The sequence below is a fragment of the Pan paniscus genome, chromosome 4 (genome assembly GCF_029289425.2).
Source record: "Pan paniscus chromosome 4, NHGRI_mPanPan1-v2.0_pri, whole genome shotgun sequence".
NCBI classification, from domain to species: Eukaryota; Metazoa; Chordata; class Mammalia; order Primates; family Hominidae; genus Pan; species Pan paniscus.
Window position 1 is genome coordinate 111,220,313 of NC_073253.2, and position 19,751 is coordinate 111,240,063.

The window sequence follows — 19,751 nt, forward strand, 5'->3', positions numbered from 1 at the left end:
TCAAACCCCATGTCCAGCATATTGTCTGCTTTATCTAAAACCAAGTAGGTTACACTTCTCAGGCTGACAAAGTTATTCATTTGCAGATCATTCAGTCTTTTGGGAGTTGCCAATATGATATCAACACCTTTCCTAAGGTCTTCTATTTGTTTGTCTCCATCTCCACCACCATATACACAAATACTTCTAAACTTTTATTGCATCACTTAGCTTCCACTTAAAAAGTTAGCTCCTGAGTGGGCATAAGGACTAACATGCGGGTCTATTCCTTTTTCCTCTATGTGTTGGAAGTCCAGATGAATATATCCAGGCATTAAATAGCATAATGTTTTTCCTGTACCAGTTTGGGCTATCCCTGTAAGATCTTTTCCTTGCAGAGCAATTGGCCATGTCTGTGACCGAATAGGTGTTGGTTTTTGAAAACCTGCCCTTTTAATGTTTTCCATAACTTCAGAACAACATTGAAAGGCATCGTCAAATGTGCAACTAGGATTGGGGATAGGATGTTTCTTACCATTTTTCAAGTCATCACACATTATATTAAAATTTGCCTTCCTCCGGTTGTCTACTTGCACTTGGGATATTGAACTTGTTGTTGACTCTTTGTAAAAGGTTTTCTCAATTGGTTTTTAAATCAATTCTGTGTTCTGAACTGTAATTTGTTTTTTAAAAAACACATTTATCTATTACTACTTTTGCTTTTGTTTGCATCGCCTTGCTGCCAAAAATGTTGACTAATGATTCCAGATGTCCTTTTCTTTATCTGGATTTTGATGTTTGTTGTGCTTTGGCTATCCTTTATTTTTGACCCACCGTGACTGATCACCACACCAACTAAGTTGTTCTTCAATCCGAAACAGAGCAGTGGCTCCCAGTGACTAGCGGCCACAGCCTCCGGGGTTTAGAGGGGTCTCTTTGGTTCCCACTTCTGCCACCCCTATATCCTTCACAACCTCTTTGATTCAGTTCCTCTGCCAGTCTCCTCTCTGGTGCTCAGGATACTGTTGAGCTTCGCCAGACAGCAATGACCCAGATAATGGCATTGGCTCCTACTTTTTGATTAGATGAGAATAAGTGCGTCTGACCAGCTCTGCACTACCTGACCATGCTGTTGTAGGACTGGTGTCAAGATTTACCTATTTTACTAATCTTCTTATAGAACCAGTTTTTGGCTTCATTGATTTTCTCTATTGATTTTCTGTTTTTTATTTCACCGATTTATATTTTGATCTTTATTATCCACTTTCTTCTTACTTTGGGCTTTATTTTTACTTTTTCTATACTATGGTTGACACAAACTTATTACTTTAAGACCCTTTTATTTCTCATATAGGCATTTAATATTATAAATTTCCCACTAACTATTGCTTTAATGCCATGCCACAAATGATGTTATGTTGTTTTTATCTTTTTTTTGGAAGTTCAGAATACTTTCTAATTTCCATTTGGATTTTATCTTTGACTCCTGTGTTATTTAGAACTGCATTATTTGCTTTCCAAATGTTTCAGTATTTTCTCATTTTTTATTGAATGCCTGACATTTAAATTTTTATGTTGTTGGATGCTGGATTTGGTTATATTGCTTAGAGAATGCTGGCCCTTTTGGATAGTAACTGAAGTTACTTGGTGATCCTGTTGATCCTTGTTTGATTCTCTTGAGCCATGTTTTTAAGCTCTTTGAGAGTGACTCTAAAGAAGCCTTTACTCTAGGGCTACTTTAGGCCACTACTCAGGCATCACCCATCTGGTCTCCCTCTGTTGAATAATCTATATATTCTGAAGATTTCAATACTCTGGCTTGAGAAAATTCCAACAACTCCAAACAGTGTGTGAACTCTGGGAAGTTTTCAGCTTACCCTTCCCTGGTACTTATTCTTTCCCCAACAGCTTCTCTTTGCCTGACCTCATGATGATTAGTATTTGTCCAAAGACTTGAGGGGAATCCTATACAGATTTCTGGAAGTCTTTCTTTGCATAGTTACCTCTTCTCTTATACTCTACTCTGCAAATTCTAGCTGTCTAGGTGTCCCTGAACTCTAATGTCTGTCTCTTCAACTCAGTGAGACCACTGAATTGTTTCAGTTTCCCTTTCCTGTGCTGCAGTTTAGAAACTGCTTCGAGGCAGAAAAACAGGGTAATTGTAGCATTTGCTTTGCTTGTTTCTCTTGTCTTGAGGATCACAGTCCTGTGCTTCTGGTTATCTTACGTCTGAAATAGTTGTTTTATATATTTTGTCAGGTTTTAAAACTGTTTTCAGCAGAAGGCTGATTTGAGCCTATGTTACTCCCTGTGGTGGCAAACAGAAGTCTCATTATCTTTAGATTTGGGAATGCTATTAATTATAAAGTTAATCTCTAGTCGTCTTCATGACATCTCAGTTTAGTTTAGTTTTAGTATTTATTACGTTATGTACTTCAAAGTAGTCAGTGCATTGGAAAGGACCCCAGGCTTGGGACCTGGATCCCTGATTCTGGTACCACTGTGCACTTGCTGGTTGTCTAATCCGTTGCATAAACTCCTGGGGAGTCAGTTTTCACATCTGTAAATTAAGATGGTGGGACTCTTTAAGGTCTCTTCACTTTTGTAATTTAATAAGAGAACTCATACAATCCCACTTTTGTTCAAAGATTCCCAGAATACTTCTTGCATTTTTGATTCTAGCATTCCCTTGATTAAAGAAAAGAAGGAACTGAAAGATATTTAAAGAAATGAAAATAGAAAAATCAAGATCAAGTAAGGAAAGTGTGAAATAGTTGGTGAAAATTAGGATATTTTTGGGGGCCAAATAAAGGTGAAAGCAGCATGATTAAAATCAATGAATTTGTGCAGGTTTAGACAGAGTGAACAGAGAATAGAAACAGACTTTCTTGCAGTTGCTGTTTATGCTAGGAAATCTGGCATGGTGATTAGGGTATGACACACAAGACAGAAATTTGAGCAGTATCAGGAAAAGAATTTGTAAGTCTCAAAACGAGGTCAGAGAACTCAAGTGCCAGACACGTGATGCTGGTGTCACAGAGGAAAATGTCATTTCATTATCCTATAAAGGTGTCAAACCCACATATTTCATGTGGCTGAGCAGTCCTCTCTGGGAGATGGTTTTGCACAGCAAAGATTCAGATCCTGTGTCTTTTGAAAATAGGTATAGCTAGCATATTGAAAAAGCATAGCTTACAGATTAGTAAAAACACAACTTTGTTTTTCCATTGTCCTTTTACAGTGGGAAATTTAGTCTGTGGGGTAACTTTTCTGCTCTGCATGAGGACCCCAGCAGCCTATAAGTTCCTGCTTATTCTTAAGTGACAGGTGATCTACAGTAACTAAGTCACAAGTAAGTTAGATGAGAAAATTAGAAAATCCAGTCCTGTGTAATATTCAAACCTTTGAACTTAATTTACTGTTAAACCTCTTTCTCTCCCACCTCCATTTTCTCCCATCTTCCACTCCCTACTCTTGGGCTAGTTTTTAGGATGGAAGCCCGCAGTAAGGTACAGGGTGGTAGTCCTTCTTCTTTTCTTTACCTCACGTTTCTACTCTTCTTTGCCTATCTTGATAGCTGCTATTTTGATTCCACGGGAGTCCATGGGGCTGGGGGTGACAGGGAGAGGTGACACATAGGACTTCTTACTTGAGCTGGCACTGTTGTCATTTGGTCTTATTCTGGTCTTACAGATGCATTTTCCCCTTGAGATGTCATTTTTCTGGATTCTTCAGTGTTTTCCCTCTTTTTTTGTACAATTTCCTTGACTCAGCAACTTCTATTTCTTTGTTCTGGTAGTCATCATGACTTCTCCCTTAGCCCCTAGACACCAAGCAGCGTATCTCAAAGCTCCTCCAGCCTCCTCCAGGTGGCTCTACTGGACTAAATCAAGACAGTCCCCATATTGGCTCACTTTGTATGGTAGGGGACACAGCTCTTGCAAGGAATGCTCATGCTTCCCTGGCCTGGGACTGGCATGAGTCCCAAGGCAGCAGCACTCCAAAGAAGTCAGCCATTCTCATGCCTTTTAGATCCCCACCTGGTAGGAGTTAGACCTTGGCCATACCATCAATTTCATCTTTCTCAAAAGTAAGTTGGGCTTCTAAGCCTCTCAGCCTCAGGAAACACTTTCACTGCTCTCTGAGGGATTCTCTCCTCCAAGCCCACAGTTAGAAGGTTGCCCCTCCTCCCAACTCCCTGAGAGCGTGGAAAGCTTGGCAAAATAATGCTTCCCCCTCCCCTCCATCAAGAGATATCTTCTCCAATCTCTTTTGTCTCCATTCTCTGACCCTTCTTCTGGGGCCCTCATGTAGCTGAGAAGCCCAACAGGCATACCCAGGTTCTCAAGGCCATTTATTTTGAAAATCTTCATAACATGTTTTGGCACCTTTCTCTGGAATTTTATATCTATTATGTTTTATTGCCTGGTGAAAACTTCAGTTTTCAGATTCTATTACACAAGTAATAAACAAACGTGATTCATAAGCCAACCCTTGAACCACAGTCCAGTAGTGTAACATCTGGCTCTACTAAACATTTTGATTTCTGAGTGTGTTATTGTGTAAAAAAACTGTGGGAGGACAACTTGCCTAAGAGTTTTATTTAATACTTGACCGGCTATGCTATTCAGCACTTGTTAAGTAGAGCTGTAGACATACAAAGTTCATAAAATAATTTGGAATGAAATAGCTTACTGAGTGGATGCAGTAGATTTTTTTTATGTTGTAGTAGGTTTATTCTCCAAGGGTGTCATGTGGTTCTTGACCACAGAGAAAGCAGTGAGTCCATGATCCACTTCCAGCACAAGAAAACAGTGAGTCCATGATTCTCTTTCCAGACAAGAGGGCAGGAAAGTCGCTCTGCAATACTGACCCACAAGGAGACAAATTCTCCCAAATTAACTCCCTCACCAGCTGACCATTCTAAACACAGACTTAATGGACACCATAATAGCATGTTTCAGTGAGATTTGAAGGGAGGAGAGGGTGGTGGATGGTTCTATTTTCTGAGGTCAAAATATCTTTACAGGGTAGCTTGAGTCCAAAGCACAGAGAAAAGGGAAGGAAACACCACTGTGAGGTTCTCAGAGGTGGCATAACTAGATCATATGTGCTGCTGGTTAGACTTGACTTTTGCAGTTAAGGTTGAGAGCCAAAGGCTGTGTGTCGTAGGGATTTTCCCCTAACTTTTGATTTGTTTGCATAAAACTAGGGAGGGAAATAGTTGAATTAAATTTGAGAGACTTTATTTTACTTATCTGGAGACCTGAATCATGGAATTGGAAGATGCTTGCTTGATGTTTGATTTGCTGAAGTGGTGACTCTTTAAGCTGGCGTCTCCACCTGCTTTTACACTCCAGGTTCACTTTTGGAACCTGTAAAATAAAAGTTTCCCACTTCCTTGAAGAGTCTAATTTTCTCTCCGCTCCCCACTTTGCAGTCTCTTTGAGATTCATAAGCTTTCTGAGGTCATGGCAGCTGAGAACGTATGATCAAGCTTTACTTCCTATAGTTTCTGTTACAAAGACAACAGGCATTTGTTGGCTTTTAAAAAATACATGAGCATGTATTTTTTAATATGCCACCAGTTGTACAGAATATCCTACAATTTCAGAGGGCTCAAAGACCTCCTGAAGGCCATGCATGAACCTGGAAGGGGGTTGTTTCTCCCAACTTTAGATGACTCATGGGCTCTTTTTCCATCCTGCTGGATATCTTAATCTCTCTTAGAATCACAGTTTTAGAGTTCTGAGTGGCCTTAGAGATCATCTACATTTCATAGAAAATTTAAGTGGTATATTAAGCAACTTTCCCAAAGTTACACAACAGTCTTTACAGATTCCAAGCAAGAACTCAGGTGGCTGAATTTCCTGTTCACGCCTGTTCTTTCCACTATATTGTCAATGGCTTCAATTTTCTCTACTTTGTCCCATCCCCTTAAAGACAGTAACCAAAACCATAAAACAAATGCCATTATAACAAACTCTGCCAAAGTACTTTATATTCTTTTGCATATACTGATATCATGCTGCTTTTATTTTATATTAGTTATTGGCTAAACAAATACTTACACAATTGCTATGAACCCAGATTTTTGCCAACTATTATAAATGATACAGAAGAAAAAGATACATAACCTCTCATTTCTAGCAGTTTCAAATTTACTAGGGAGATGAATATGACTCATGTTTAATCTGTGGTCAGCTGTAGCCCCTAGAACATTTTTTTTTTCAATTTTTAATTTTTGTGGGTATAATAGTAGGTGTATATATGTGTGGGGGTACATGAGATACTTTGATATAGGCATGGAATGCATAATAATCACATCATGGAGAATGGGGTATCCATCCCCTCAAGCATTTATCCTTTATGTGACAAACTAATTATACCCTAGTTATTTTTAAAAGTACAATTAAATTATTTTGACTGTAGTCACCCTGTTTTGCTATTAAATACTAGTTATTATTCATTCTTTCTAACTGTTTTTCTTTTGGAACCCATTAACCATCCCCACCTCCCCCAACCCTGGGACTTTTAAAGATGCATCTGTAACTAGTGATTTCCAAGCATCCATTCCATCCTGTAACTTATCCCTCTTTGAGTTCTTCTATAGTTCATTTGTATCAAGAATGATTTGTGAGATTGGAAGGGATATAGGAGAATTCAAAGGTGATTTATTGGTAAATTTAATTACCAATAATTTAAAAGTTCAAACAGCAGTACAAGGTAAATAGTGTCATTATTTTCTAGGTGGGGAAACTGGGGCTTAACAAGATTGTGTGACTGTCCAGGATTGCTCAGTTGGTAGTAGATGGAGTGGAGTAGGGTCTTACAGCAAAAGTAGCTGGTGCCAGAGCCCACAGGGCTCGTTCCAGTCTATGCCAGTAAGCATATAATAATGTGGGCAAGAGCAAATAAGCCAAAACAGGCCTTACTATAAATTATTGTTTTTGTTAATACAATGAGGTTATGACACCTCAAAATAGCTGACTGAGAGTTGTTTGCACGTGCCAACTGTCCTATGTGTCCTTCCTAAAGCTGTGTGAATTTTTATGCAAGCAGCAGCCTTATGATGGTGAAGGAGGGATCACAAGGGTAAGTAATGGATGGCATATACTCTTGAGATATCCTTGTTAAATTCACCTCTTATTTATCCAAGAATTGGGCCTGATGCAAAAACAAATGTATCAGAGACTTTAAGTCTCAGGATCTTAGTTGAAAAAGGAATTTAGCATCCACAGTTGTCATCTAAAGACGGGTTCCCAGGTAAGCAAGTCTTGGCAAATGGGATGAGACTGCAGGGTTTTTCTGTTTTGTTTGTTTTGAGAAGAAAGTTGTTTGCTGGGACCTATGCTGTCATCAGACTCAGGCAGTGTTTGCAGGGGGTAAACCTGACATCTTCTCGTCTGCTCAGGGTATTCTTGTCCCTAAGCTTTTCCCTATAAGTCACCAGTGTGTGGTGGGATAATGTCACTCTTTGTATTTTGTGTGGTAGGATAATGTCACTCTTTGTATTTTGCCATGGAGATGGAGGAAGAATCAGTAGGGATTTGATACATTTACCCATATATAATTGAAAGTTGTTTTGTTCAATCAGCATGTACCCATATTGTTTACTCCCAAGAGTGTCCAAAATAAAACTTTTTGTAAGTTTTTAGCTAGGAAGAAGAGGAGGCATGTGAGAAAAAGAAAAAAAATAGACATTCTTCCCCTGACTTTTACTTTAGTGGAAGATGAAAGCAATGGACCATTCTCAAAGAAGTAATCCTAGCTTTATAAAGAGCTGGTTCTCAAAAGACTGATGTTGCATATTTGCTATATTTGTTTCTATTCTGTTTGTAAAAGGTTTTAAAGGTTTACGATGTAATAAAACAAATATTATTTTGTGGTTTAAAAGTAAAGAGTGTGCTTGTATTTTAGGTCTTAGGAGAATTCTAAGGTGCCATGATAATTGGAGTGTGTTGGTGTGATGGGATGGGCAGTGAGGAAGATGAGAGGAAATTTCCCCTAACACACCAGGCTAACTTACAAGCCATCATCTCTCAATGTTTTTTTTATTCCACTGGGTTGAAATAAAAATAAATAAAAATTTCCCCAAAATGTATTTCAGGGCCCTGTTAGCGTCCCAGCTGGAACCAACATTTGCCAGGTATGTTTTCCCTTGTTTTGATGAGCCAGCTCTGAAGGCAACTTTTAATATTACAATGATTCATCATCCAAGTTACGTGGCCCTTTCCAACATGCCAAAGCTAGGTAAGTAATGCTTTCTGTCTATATCTAGCTGTCTATCTATATAAGCTTTGTAATCACATTTATACCAGTAGCTTTTCTAGGCAGTGTATTATGATGTATTATAATTACAGTCTACTATAATTAGGTAGAGCAGTCACCTGGGATATGTGTCAGCATCCACATCTTGGAGATGGTAAATCCTGATTCCTTTGGTATAAGAAGCTGAGGATATTACACTGTTCTTATAAATAGGCAGTCTGCCTGCCACTTAGTTTGGGCTTCAACTGTTGATCATTAGTATAACAAGCTGGTGGGCTTAGTCTGAATCTGGTGCACAGCTGTGTTTCAGTTGGCTCATGTGCCTTTTTTTCTTTTGATTAAATCAGTTTCCAACTTAAAAATATCCAGAGATTTTACATAAAAATTTAAATGTGAAAACTTAGAAGTTCTAACAACACTGGACCTACAGCTCTTACGTGGCAGTGATCAGTGACATTTGAGAAGAGCCTTTAAGTCTCAGGACTTTAGTTGAAAAGGGAATTTAGCCTCCACAATTGTCATCTAAAGGCAGGTTCCCAGGTCAACAAGTCTTGCTGTCTCCAGCAGGAGGTTGGCTGCCTCCTGCAGCCTCTTCTCAGATGATCCTCACCACTCCCTATTAGCGTACACCAACCCATTTCACATCGAGTGCCTGGCCCTTGTAGGCATTTGAGTTTGTGATTTCAGCTTTAAAGGCCCCAGATTGCTTCCACTAAAGTCTTAGTTTGAAACCTGAGAGGAGTAGAATTGCACCTTGTTGACCTACCTTGGGGCCTGGGCAGCTCTAGATTAAGTGTTGTGAGAAATGGGCTGGACTAGAAAACAATAGAATTAGGTGGGAGAGAAAGGAGGCAGATTGGGGGCTGAGTTTATAGTGCTCGTGGATTTGGCCCTCAATCAAGCCTATATCATTCAAAATGCTGATTCAGGCCCAAGATGCTGTTCTGAGATTTTCCTAATGTAGTTTTGGATAGCTTAGGAGTAGGTGGAGAAATCTGAACTGCTAGACTATGAGGAATAGCTGGAAAGGAGTCGCTGGGTGACAATTGACTTGACGAATTATTTCAAAGACATGTAATTGCTTAGATTTGCTGTGATTTGAACTAAAATAAAATTCTCTAGGTCAGTCTGAAAAAGAAGATGTGAATGGAAGCAAATGGACTGTTACAACCTTTTCCACTACGCCCCACATGCCAACTTACTTAGTCGCATTTGTTATATGTGACTATGACCACGTCAACAGAACGGAAAGGGGCAAGGAGGTGAGTGAGGAAGATTCTGCAGGTAAGGGAGAGTGTACTGGCTGCAGATTATTCATCTATTCTTTCTGCATCCAGTGGTTATGGCTGCATATCCCCAAATCGCTTCCTAGTTCTCTGTCCCAAGCCCTGTAAAAGTTCTTAGTGTGGCTTTGCAGAATGGGACATAACATTTCCTACTGCCATTCTTTGGATAGGTTTTCATGGAAAGAGTCCATATTAAGCCCACTCCTCAAGGCAAGGTCTGTGCCCCCTCTTCCCAGTGTGTTTCTGCTTTTGCAGAAGACAGGAGAGAATGGGGAGCACTGCTGCAGTGGCACCTTGATGTTTGGGTTTAGTATGTGATGTGTACTTAGCCCAGGGTTAATGGTGTCTTGAAGCTTAGGTGATACTCAAAACAGTTAGCAACCAGCATGGCCAGGCATCAACGAGTCAAAACAGACACCAGCCAGGAACAACTGCTATGGCTGAAATGGTGTATGCAGGTTAAAATATTATCCCTATTGTTCTGTGAAATGGCCATAAAAACAAAGCGAACCCAAATGCAGAAGGAGCTGAGAAACTGAGGAAGGAGGCAGACAGATCTAGTTTGTTGGTTTGGAATGTTTTCTTAGGGGAACTTAAAGACAGAAGCATGGTATTGGGTGGCCGCAAGACAAGTAGATCTTTGCTCTGTAACTCTCCAGACCCAGGGCTTATATCTTGGGGGAAAAGCATACATGCTCCGGAAGGAATATGTAGTTGGCCACATCACAGCCTATGATTTCCAGAACAACAAGGGTGGTTTTGAAGGAAACTTACAATGAATAGGTGTTTCTACATAATGAGTTAACACATTAACTAGACATTTAGAGGCACTCTCAGACTCAAGGTTAGTCAGAAGTTACATAGTGGATTAGCATTTAAAATAAAGTCACTCTTGTCCCCATACCTATCCAGAAGCTGAACTGCCATGTTCTTCAGTTGTGGAGCATGCAACACTTTTTCTGAGTTGTGTAAAGTCAGCACTCTGTCCTGAAATAGCTGGTTTTCACCCAATTACCCCCTTTATAATAATCCTTTAGGAAAATATGGAGGTTATGCTGGCAGTGCTTTATATGCTGGTTCACTCCCTATTATAGCGGGCCTTAGGCCCAGTTCTTTCTAGACATGTAGACTTCATCAAGCTGAGAAAAATCAGGCCCTATAGCTCGCTAACATACTCTCCTGGGCCCAAGATCTTCCAGGCTTGCACCATTGACATGTGGAGAAAAGGAAGCTGTGGGTGAGCCAAGCCCCTCATCAGGGGAGAATTACTCAAAGCTACTCCTCCTTTACAACTCCTAACCTAGTGATGAATTAGTAATATTGTGTTGGCTGAGCGATTCTCAAAGCTCCTCCTAACTTAATGAATTAATAATACTGTGTTAGATGCAAATGACAGCTTGTTATCTTCCTAGGCTGTTGGCTCCAGTCTGATTTTCCTATTGAATAATTACTAGTAGATCCTTGTCATCTACAAATATAACACTGGCCAAGTTAAACGTGCATGGCTTATATTTTTAAATCTGCTCAGGCATGATTTGGAAGCACGTGCTTTGAGCTTGGTAAGGAGGAATGGGCTCCCATAGGTAATGACAGACCGAAGGTGATTCCTCGGCATCCATTATCTCAAGTGCCTTGCTGTGGTCAGTGCTGCTGCACAGTCAACAATTCTTGTAGCGGGATGATATCGATTTATCTGTGAAAGATCACCCCGAAAAGGATGCCAGCTGCCATAGAAACAACAAGGAAATGGAGCATACCTAAGAAAGTCATGTTCTTAGCCAGCACACTGAAGTTTGGCATGAGTCTATCAGTGGAATGTGAACATTTGGCTACAGCTCAGCTTTACAAAGTTAATGGGTCCATTATATACTCTGCAGAGGAACAAAAATGTACACTTGGAATAGAGTCCAGCCCATTTACAAATTTCTCATTAAGTAACAGATAAAGATTTCATGAAATGGAAAGTGTGGTTAATGTGTGGCATGAGAATAAACATAAGAAACATGTAAGTAGTTCAGAATTTACATAATTCTAGAAATACTTTTAAGCAGAAATAAAAGCAAAGTAAGACGAATATGTTCTTGGAGGGCACAAATCTGTAAATACTGTGATTCTTTCATTTCCTTAGCATTTTCTCTAATGTTTTGCAGAGCGTTCTTTCTTAAATTAACTGCATTCACAACAGGACAAATATTTTAATTATCTCACTTGGTAACTTTCATTCCAAGATCTTTAAGTTTTATGCATGTTCTTTAACATTAATGCTGGCAATTCTATTAAAAATTACTTGCCTTTTATTTTTTTAGAGTTTACAATACTTTCAATTTATAGTAATAATTAATGTTAAAACAATAGGATATTACTCACAAAATCACACAAATAAGCTCCAATTACACAAACAATAATGTGGTCACACAAAACGGACAAAACATGGCAGAGATTTCCTTTTACTTGCTAAAGTGGAAGTGTCATTTGGCAATAGAAAAACAAGAGAATTATAATTCACTTGCTTTGACAGTTTTAAAATTATGAGACATTTGATGAACTTTTTTAAATTAGGAGAATTAACCTTATTTCAAATTTTGTAAGTAAAGTAGGACTATTAATGTTCTAACTGCTAAACAATTTTAAATGTGCATGATTTAAATATGCTTAATATGTACCATACTATATAATCCCCACTCACAGTGCAATTCTGTTTTAGATCATTAGTAATATATCCTGAAATGGGAAGCAAGGGCCCAAAGTGCACAAAATGCCTATAGAGTCTACACTTACTGTAGGGGTAGATGCTGGTACAACCCATTCCAGGGGTTGTTTTATGATTCCAGATTGTACATGCTATTGTCAAAGATTGAAATAACACACTTTCGGGGGAATCACTGTTCATAACTTAGCGAACAGCATTCAGGGGTTTTCTCAGGACATGTAAGCATGCAAGCATTTTATTATGCAGCTTCTTCTGAAAAGGTAAGACTTTGGTTCAGCAGCAGGGAATTGGAGCAAGCAGACTACCTCTTTCCAAAATCACTACTGGTTTTCCTAATCACTGCTTAACTGTTTTGATTTAGATACGCATCTGGGCCCGGAAAGATGCAATTGCAAATGGAAGTGCAGACTTTGCTTTGAACATCACAGGTCCCATCTTCTCTTTTCTGGAGGATTTGTTTAATATCAGTTACTCTCTTCCAAAAACAGGTGAGGTAATCTTTTCCTTTCAGTGCATTTGGTTTCCTGTTATTTGGGCCCTTGGTTGAGGCCTCAAGATACACAGACAAACCCATAAGGATTCACCATCACCATTTAGCTGCTGTTTTGGAGTTAGCCTCCTGACCTATGCCTTATACCTTCTGAAACACACAGAGGCCCACCTGCTCTTTCTCTGTACAGAGCCATGTGCTCAGCAGCTGCTGAAGAGCTCTCAGACTTTTTAGGTCTCTCCTGGCTACTCAATGGCAGCCTCTCGTCCTCTAGACCCTACTTTCTCTTTTGTGTTCAGGCCTTTTCTCTCATACTGCAAGTCTGCAGAGCTGAGTCTGGATCACTTTAGCTAGCGGGCTTTCAGAAGTTACTTCAGTTCCCTTTAGTAAGTTTTTTTTTTTAAATATCCATTAGCTGTGAATCATTGAATTAGGACTTAGTGGTCCCAACTATGAATTTTCATCATATAAAATTGGAATCATATGTGAATATAATATGATCCTTAAGGAAATATGTAAATATTTAACCTTTCATAGATCTGTGTGGTATGTTCTTAAAATTGTATGAGCCACTCAGCTCAGAAAGTTGTTCATTGTTTTTTCTCTAAATTGAAAGTATCATGTAAATGTATTTTGTTCTTCTGACATGTTAGTTGAAGACTTGGAAAAAGTATGCTCTGCCTATACTGGCAGATAGTGGAAGAAGGTAGGGAGTAAATATTTGGGAGCTTGAGCCTTCTGAACACCAGGAAGCCAGGGTCTCTGCAGCTTGAGCATTCTGGCTAAGGAGGAATGGGGAATGAAGGGATGGAAACCAGCCTCGGCCCATTCAGAAATCCTGGAGGAAACACCTATCACTCAGGGAGTTGGAGGCAGCAGGAGCTCAGGCATGGAGACCAAGCTCCTGGCATTTCTGGGGCTGGAGGCTCCCAAGACGCCCCTTGTCTTGGCAAGAAAAGTTCTATTTGTATTTATTTAGATGAGAAGTCCAGAGTCATCCTTGACATCCTGTCCCCTTGAAGCACACCCTCTATCTAATTAGTCACCTTATCATCCCCTACATCCATCCATCCACTCACTTCTTACTGTCCCCCTAGTTCTCCCTAGTTTTCATCATCATCTCCACCACAGCTGTAATCTCATAGCTTCTCCACATTCCCTCCAAGCCATCCTTTATATGAAACCAGAAGGATCTTTCTAGAGAAAATCTGATCATGTTACTGTTCTCTGTAAAACCTCTGTGTGACCTCCCATTTCCCTGAGGGTTAAGTCCGAAGTCAGTACCATGTCTTTATAAAGGTGCTTCCCTTACCAACCTCTCAGGGCTTTTGGCAGTTCCTGAGTGGGAAGGATGCTCTAGCACTGTCTCTGCTCACTCCTATGCATTCACCTTCCTCTTGTCTCCTCCAGGCTCTTACACATGCAGTTTGCACATCCTGAAATGGCTTCTATCCACTGGTTAATTCAATTCTGTTTCTCAACTCAGTGCCTCCTCATCCAGGAAGCCTTCCCTGACTTCTTTTCTCACACTTCCACAGTATCCTGCATATTCCACCATCTGAACTCTTGACCAATTTTATTTTAATTATCTCCCTCATTACACCTCGGAGTTAGGATCTGAAGGGTCTTTTTCTTTGTGCCTCTAGAACCTATGGCAGTCAGGTTGTCAACAGTAAACTTTTTGTGGGATGGAGGAAATAAATATATGTGACTAGTTCAGTAATTCCACTTAAATTCTGACCAGATTATTAATTCCTGGACATCAGGGATACATTTGATACTTTCTTTGTAACCTTCATAGCATCTCAACTGATGTTACCCTATGAGCACCCATAGGAGGTACTCAATCAAAACCTTATTTTTATTGATAGGTGATTAAGATAAAGAATTCCTCTATTATTGGGTTTTTGGGAGAAAGATAACTAATGTTTCTTAATTGCTTTAACTCTTTGCTGAGTCACAAACAACAAAACAAAACAAAACAAATGCCTCCCCTACCAGCATTTCCCACATATGCCATACTCTTACCCTCCTCTCTGAGGAGGTGAGTTGGGTGAAAAACGATTTGGTTTATTTCTCCTGTGTTGTTCTCTTAGCTAATTTTCTTGTAGCTTGCTCAATGAATTCTAAACTTTAGAATCAAAGATTATATGAACTGTGTTCCTGTACCCCTTATATAGAACAGTATTTTTTCTCACGTTGCTATCATTTTAATTCACTCTCAAGTCAAAAGTTGGACTGAATTTCAAAATATTATAGTGACTGGTAGAGCTAGGTGTTTGAGTTATCATTGTGCCAATTGACACTTTCCCTGTAGGCTATATGCCAGATTTCCTATGCCTATACCAATATTAATTATTAGACTCCTATGTATTTTAAAGATATATCATTTTAATTTTCAATTTTTGATAATTAATGATGAACATTTTAAATAAGATTTTTGGCTGTTTAAAGTATTTCTTTGGTGCATTGTTCACGTTTGGCTTTTTCTCTGTTTTGTCAGAGTTGTTTAAATATTGAAAAGTTGTCTAATCGCTTGTGGTATATGCTTTAAATATTTTTCCCTAGATTATTATTTGCCTCTCAAATTTGTTTATAGTGTATTTTGGTGAACTAAAGTATTTATTTTTATGTATTCATTTTTTGAGACGGCATCTCACTCTATCACCCAGCTTAGAGTGCAGTGGTGCAATCCCCCCTTACTGACACCTCCGCCTCCTAAGTTCAAGTGATTCTCCTGCCTCAGCCTCTCCAGTAGCTGGGATTACAGGTGCGCACCACCATGCCCAGCTAATTTTTCTATTTGTAGTAGAGACAGGGTTTCACTATGTTGGCCAGGCTTGTCTTGAACTCCTGATCTCAAGTGATCCGTCCGCCTAGCCCTCCCAAAGTGCTGAGATTATGCGCATAAGCCACCATGCCTGGCTAAAATGTTTAATATAAATAGACTATTTTTAGAGCAGTTTAAGGTTTACAGGAAGATTGTGCAAAAAATACAGAGAGTTCCCATATATTATCTCTTTCCTTTCTTCTCCCTCCTTTCTCCTGTTGTCAACATCTTGCATTGGTGTGGTACACTTGTTACAATATTGAAACATTATTATTAACTAACCTCCCTAGTTTATCTTAGGGTTCAGTTTTTGCATTGTACAGCAATATGGGTTTTGGCAACTGTATAATGACCAGTATTGACAATTACAGTATCATACAGAATAGTTTCACTGCCATAAAAATCCCCTGTTCTCCATCTATTTATCCTCCCCTGCTTCCCCCGAATCCCTGACAACCACCTATCTTTTTATTATCTTTATAGTTTTGCCTATTCCAGAATGTCATATAGTTGGAATTGCATAGTATGTAGCTTTCCCAGACCAGCTTCTTTCACTTAGCAACATGCACTTAAAATTTCCCATAACTTTTCCTAGCATGAGACATCATTTCTCATCACTGAATACTACTCTGTTGTATTGATGTACTGCAGTTTGTTTATCTATTAGCCTATTTAAGGGCATCTTGATTGCTTCCAACTTTTAGCAATTATGAATAAAGCTTCTATAAACATTTGTGTGCAGGTTTTTGGGTGGGCATAAGATTTCTGGTCATTTGGGTTAATTCCAAGGAATGTAATTGTCAGATCTTATGGTCAACCTATAGTGACTGTACCATTTTGCATCCCCACGAGCAATGCATGAGAGTTCCTGTTGCTCCACATCCTCATCTGCATTTGGTGTTGCCAGTATTTTGGATTTTAGCCATTCTAGTAGGTGTGTGGTAATATCTCATTGTTTTAATTTAAAATTCTCTAATGACAATTGATGTTGAGCATCTTTTCATATGTGTATTTGCCATTTATATATCTTCTTTAGTGAGGTGTATGTTCAGATCTTTTGTCCATTTTGTAGTTGGGTTGTCTGTTTCTTTACTGCTAAGTTGTAAGCATTCTTTGTGTATTTGAATACAAGTCCTTTATCAAGAATATTTTATGTTAACATAGTGAAAATAATTTATTTGCTGGCTTTTGTCTTTGGCATTAGTCTTTAAAAAGCCTTCTCTCCCTTCAGGTTATAAATATTCCCTTGAATTTTTTGGTAATTTTATGATTTCATTTTGAGATATTTTAAAAATCCCATTTTTTGGAAAAGATTATTTTATTTTCTCCTCCATTTAAATCCACTTAGATATAATTGCCTTGCCTAGTTTTGACAACCATGCAATGGAAAACTGGGGACTAATGATATTTGATGAATCTGGATTGTTGTTGGAACCAAAAGATCAACTGACAGAAAAAAAGACTCTGATCTCCTATGTTGTCTCCCACGAGATTGGACACCAGGCATGTGGTAAAATGTTCTTTTTATTTCACGTGAAGTTATTCTCCAGGTGCGCTACCAAAGTAGCATAAAAACCCCAGTAAGACCCTGCCATATACCATATTTTAAAAAGAAAAACATCTCAAAGTATGACAGTGAGTAAAAATCCACTCAGATTCAGGGTGGATTTGAGCTACTGGTGACAGATCATAGGGAGGAGACCGTACAGTTTGGCTGAGGGCTGGGTATTTACATCCAACAATTAAGTTTGCTCCACAAAGTCCTCTTCAGGAAAAGTTAAACCATGCAGACACAGGAGTATTTTATTTTCATTTCACCTAAAATAAGGGCTATTCAAAAGGATCACTGAAAGATACCCACATTTCATCAGCAGATTGTTATAAATTTCTAGTTGTTGTTGCTGTTGTTGGAGAGAGGTTAAATGGATACAGGTAATAGATTAGCAAGGTGGCAATAATTAACCCTTGAGCTGCATTCCCAATGGTTGTGTAAATGACAATTCATTTAATCAGATCTATTTGCTTTTGCGTTGGGATTTTAGAAGTTTAGCTGTTTAATTTGATGAAGATTTTCATATCTGCATTTCAGTGTCTGCACCATTAATACAAGTCTGTTAAGAAAGAAATAATTTCAACAATGTTATCTTCGTAATGTGGCTCCATAAGAAGTTTTGGAAAAGAGCAGTTTACTAGGATTGATTAATACCCTGGTGCACAGTAAAACACACACAATCACAAGTTTTATTAAGTCACCCGAAGTGTCATTTTCTATTATAGCCTAAGTTACACATTGTTTTGCAATACAGGCTATTAGTAATTATAGCTGTTATAAGAATTTGGTGAAATACCAGGGCTTGCGTTTGTTAGTTTGGAAATCATTGTTTTTCTTTCCTAATCCTGTTCATCATCCATTTGACACTGTTTTTTTTTTTTTCTGTTCAGTTCAAACAGAAAATAATTACAGCTGAGCCATATTGCATAACGTATGATTACTTGAGTGATTTGTACATGGCACAGATCAACTTATTTTCTTAAAATATAAACAACTGCTTAAAGTAAAATCCAGTTGCAGCCTACTTAGAGTATAAGGTGCTAGAATTAGTAGGTGGCAAGTCAGCATTCAGGGCTTCTGTTTTATGGAACTAAAAACAACTTTTGGGCCAAGTGGACAGTTTAAGAAATGCTATTCTAGCTGACCTTATGTTTAAACATTGCAGTTGTAAAACAAAAATTGCTTTTAATAATTGAACATGGAATATTTCTGAAAAATGCATGACTAATATCTCCTTATGTGAAAACAACAACTTGCTTTTTTGGTGTCCTGTCTTCAAGTTTTGTTATTGATGGCAAATAAATTTTAATTATGTCTTTTGACCTTACATTTACTTAACATGCAATTACAATGAATATAACTTAAAAATTAAATTTAAGAAAGCTCTTTTTTTCTTCTCATTTCCAAAAGTGGTTTGGAAACTTGGTTACCATGAATTGGTGGAACAATATCTGGCTCAACGAGGGTTTTGCATCTTATTTTGAGTTTGAAGTAATTAACTACTTTAATCCTAAACTCCCAAGAGTAAGTATGTTTACTAAGTTTATTTAACATTTTTCTCCTAATTATAAAAGTAATTCATATTCATTCTTGAAAATGTATAAAATACAAGAAAATACAAGAAATAATAAATTACCTATAATACCAAAAATAATTTGTGTTAGCTTTTTGATTTTTTTTTAAATTCCAGGCTTTTTATCTATTGTAAATGTTTTTGAAGGTGGGAATTACGTAAAATTTTGTATTGCTTTTTTTACTTCATATTCTACTTCATATTTTACATATTCATATTTCTACTTCATAATCCTGAGTATTTCTACAAATCATTAGATCTTGTTAAAAAAGATTTTAAATGACTGCCTAAGATTATTTTCACTTATTCCTACTACATATATTTCTTAGTCCTGCTATATAGACTATATATATAGTCTAGGTCTTGCTCTGTCACCTAGGCTGGAGACAGGGTCTCGCTCTGTCACCCAAACTGGAGTGTGGTGGCATGATCTTGACTCAATGCAGTCTCGACCTCCTGGGCTCAAGCAGTCCTCCCACCTCAGCCTTCCAAACAGCTGGGACTACAGGCATGTGCCACCATGCCTAGATCATTTTTGTATTGTTTGTAGAGACGGGGTTTCGCCATGTTGCCCAGACTGGTCTCAAACTCCTGGACTCAAGGGATCCACCAGCCTCGGCCTCCCAAAGTGCTGGGATTACAGGCGTGAGCTACCGCACCCAACCTAGACTATATTTCAAAGCAACTGTAACAGCAGTGTGTGACTTTTATGATAAGTAATATGCTACTTCATATTTAATATTATTGCTGATATTGTTTTGCTAATTTGAGTAAATAATAATATTGAAAGAAATACATCCATGTGAAAATCTAATTCTTTCAACTGTAGGTTTTACTTCTGATATTTAATTTATTTAGAGTAATTATGTAGTGCTTTTAGAATGCCATGATAAAACCAAATTGATTTGATTTAGATATCTAAATGTTTAGAGTTAACGTTATCTTTTGATATAAATCTCACTTCTTTTATAAACCAGAGGTCCTTTCTTGGTTTGCATCTTCTTCCCCTCCTCTCTTCTGTCTCCTGTAACCTCTCTGGTCCTCAGGATTGCTCCTTCCT

At 38.3% G+C, this 19,751-nt stretch overlaps 1 protein-coding gene across 1 annotated transcript in view; it reads left to right on the forward strand.

Annotated features, from left to right (window-relative positions):
* LVRN (laeverin) overlaps nt 1-19,751 on the forward strand; it is a 70,197-nt gene that overhangs the window by 13,490 nt on the left and 36,956 nt on the right. The window contains exons 2-6 of the mRNA XM_003826719.7: nt 8,090-8,232; nt 9,373-9,512; nt 12,608-12,734; nt 16,915-17,069; nt 18,529-18,642. Coding sequence (XP_003826767.2) covers nt 8,090-8,232; nt 9,373-9,512; nt 12,608-12,734; nt 16,915-17,069; nt 18,529-18,642 — 679 coding nt within the window. The remainder of the gene's footprint in view (nt 1-8,089; nt 8,233-9,372; nt 9,513-12,607; nt 12,735-16,914; nt 17,070-18,528; nt 18,643-19,751) is intronic.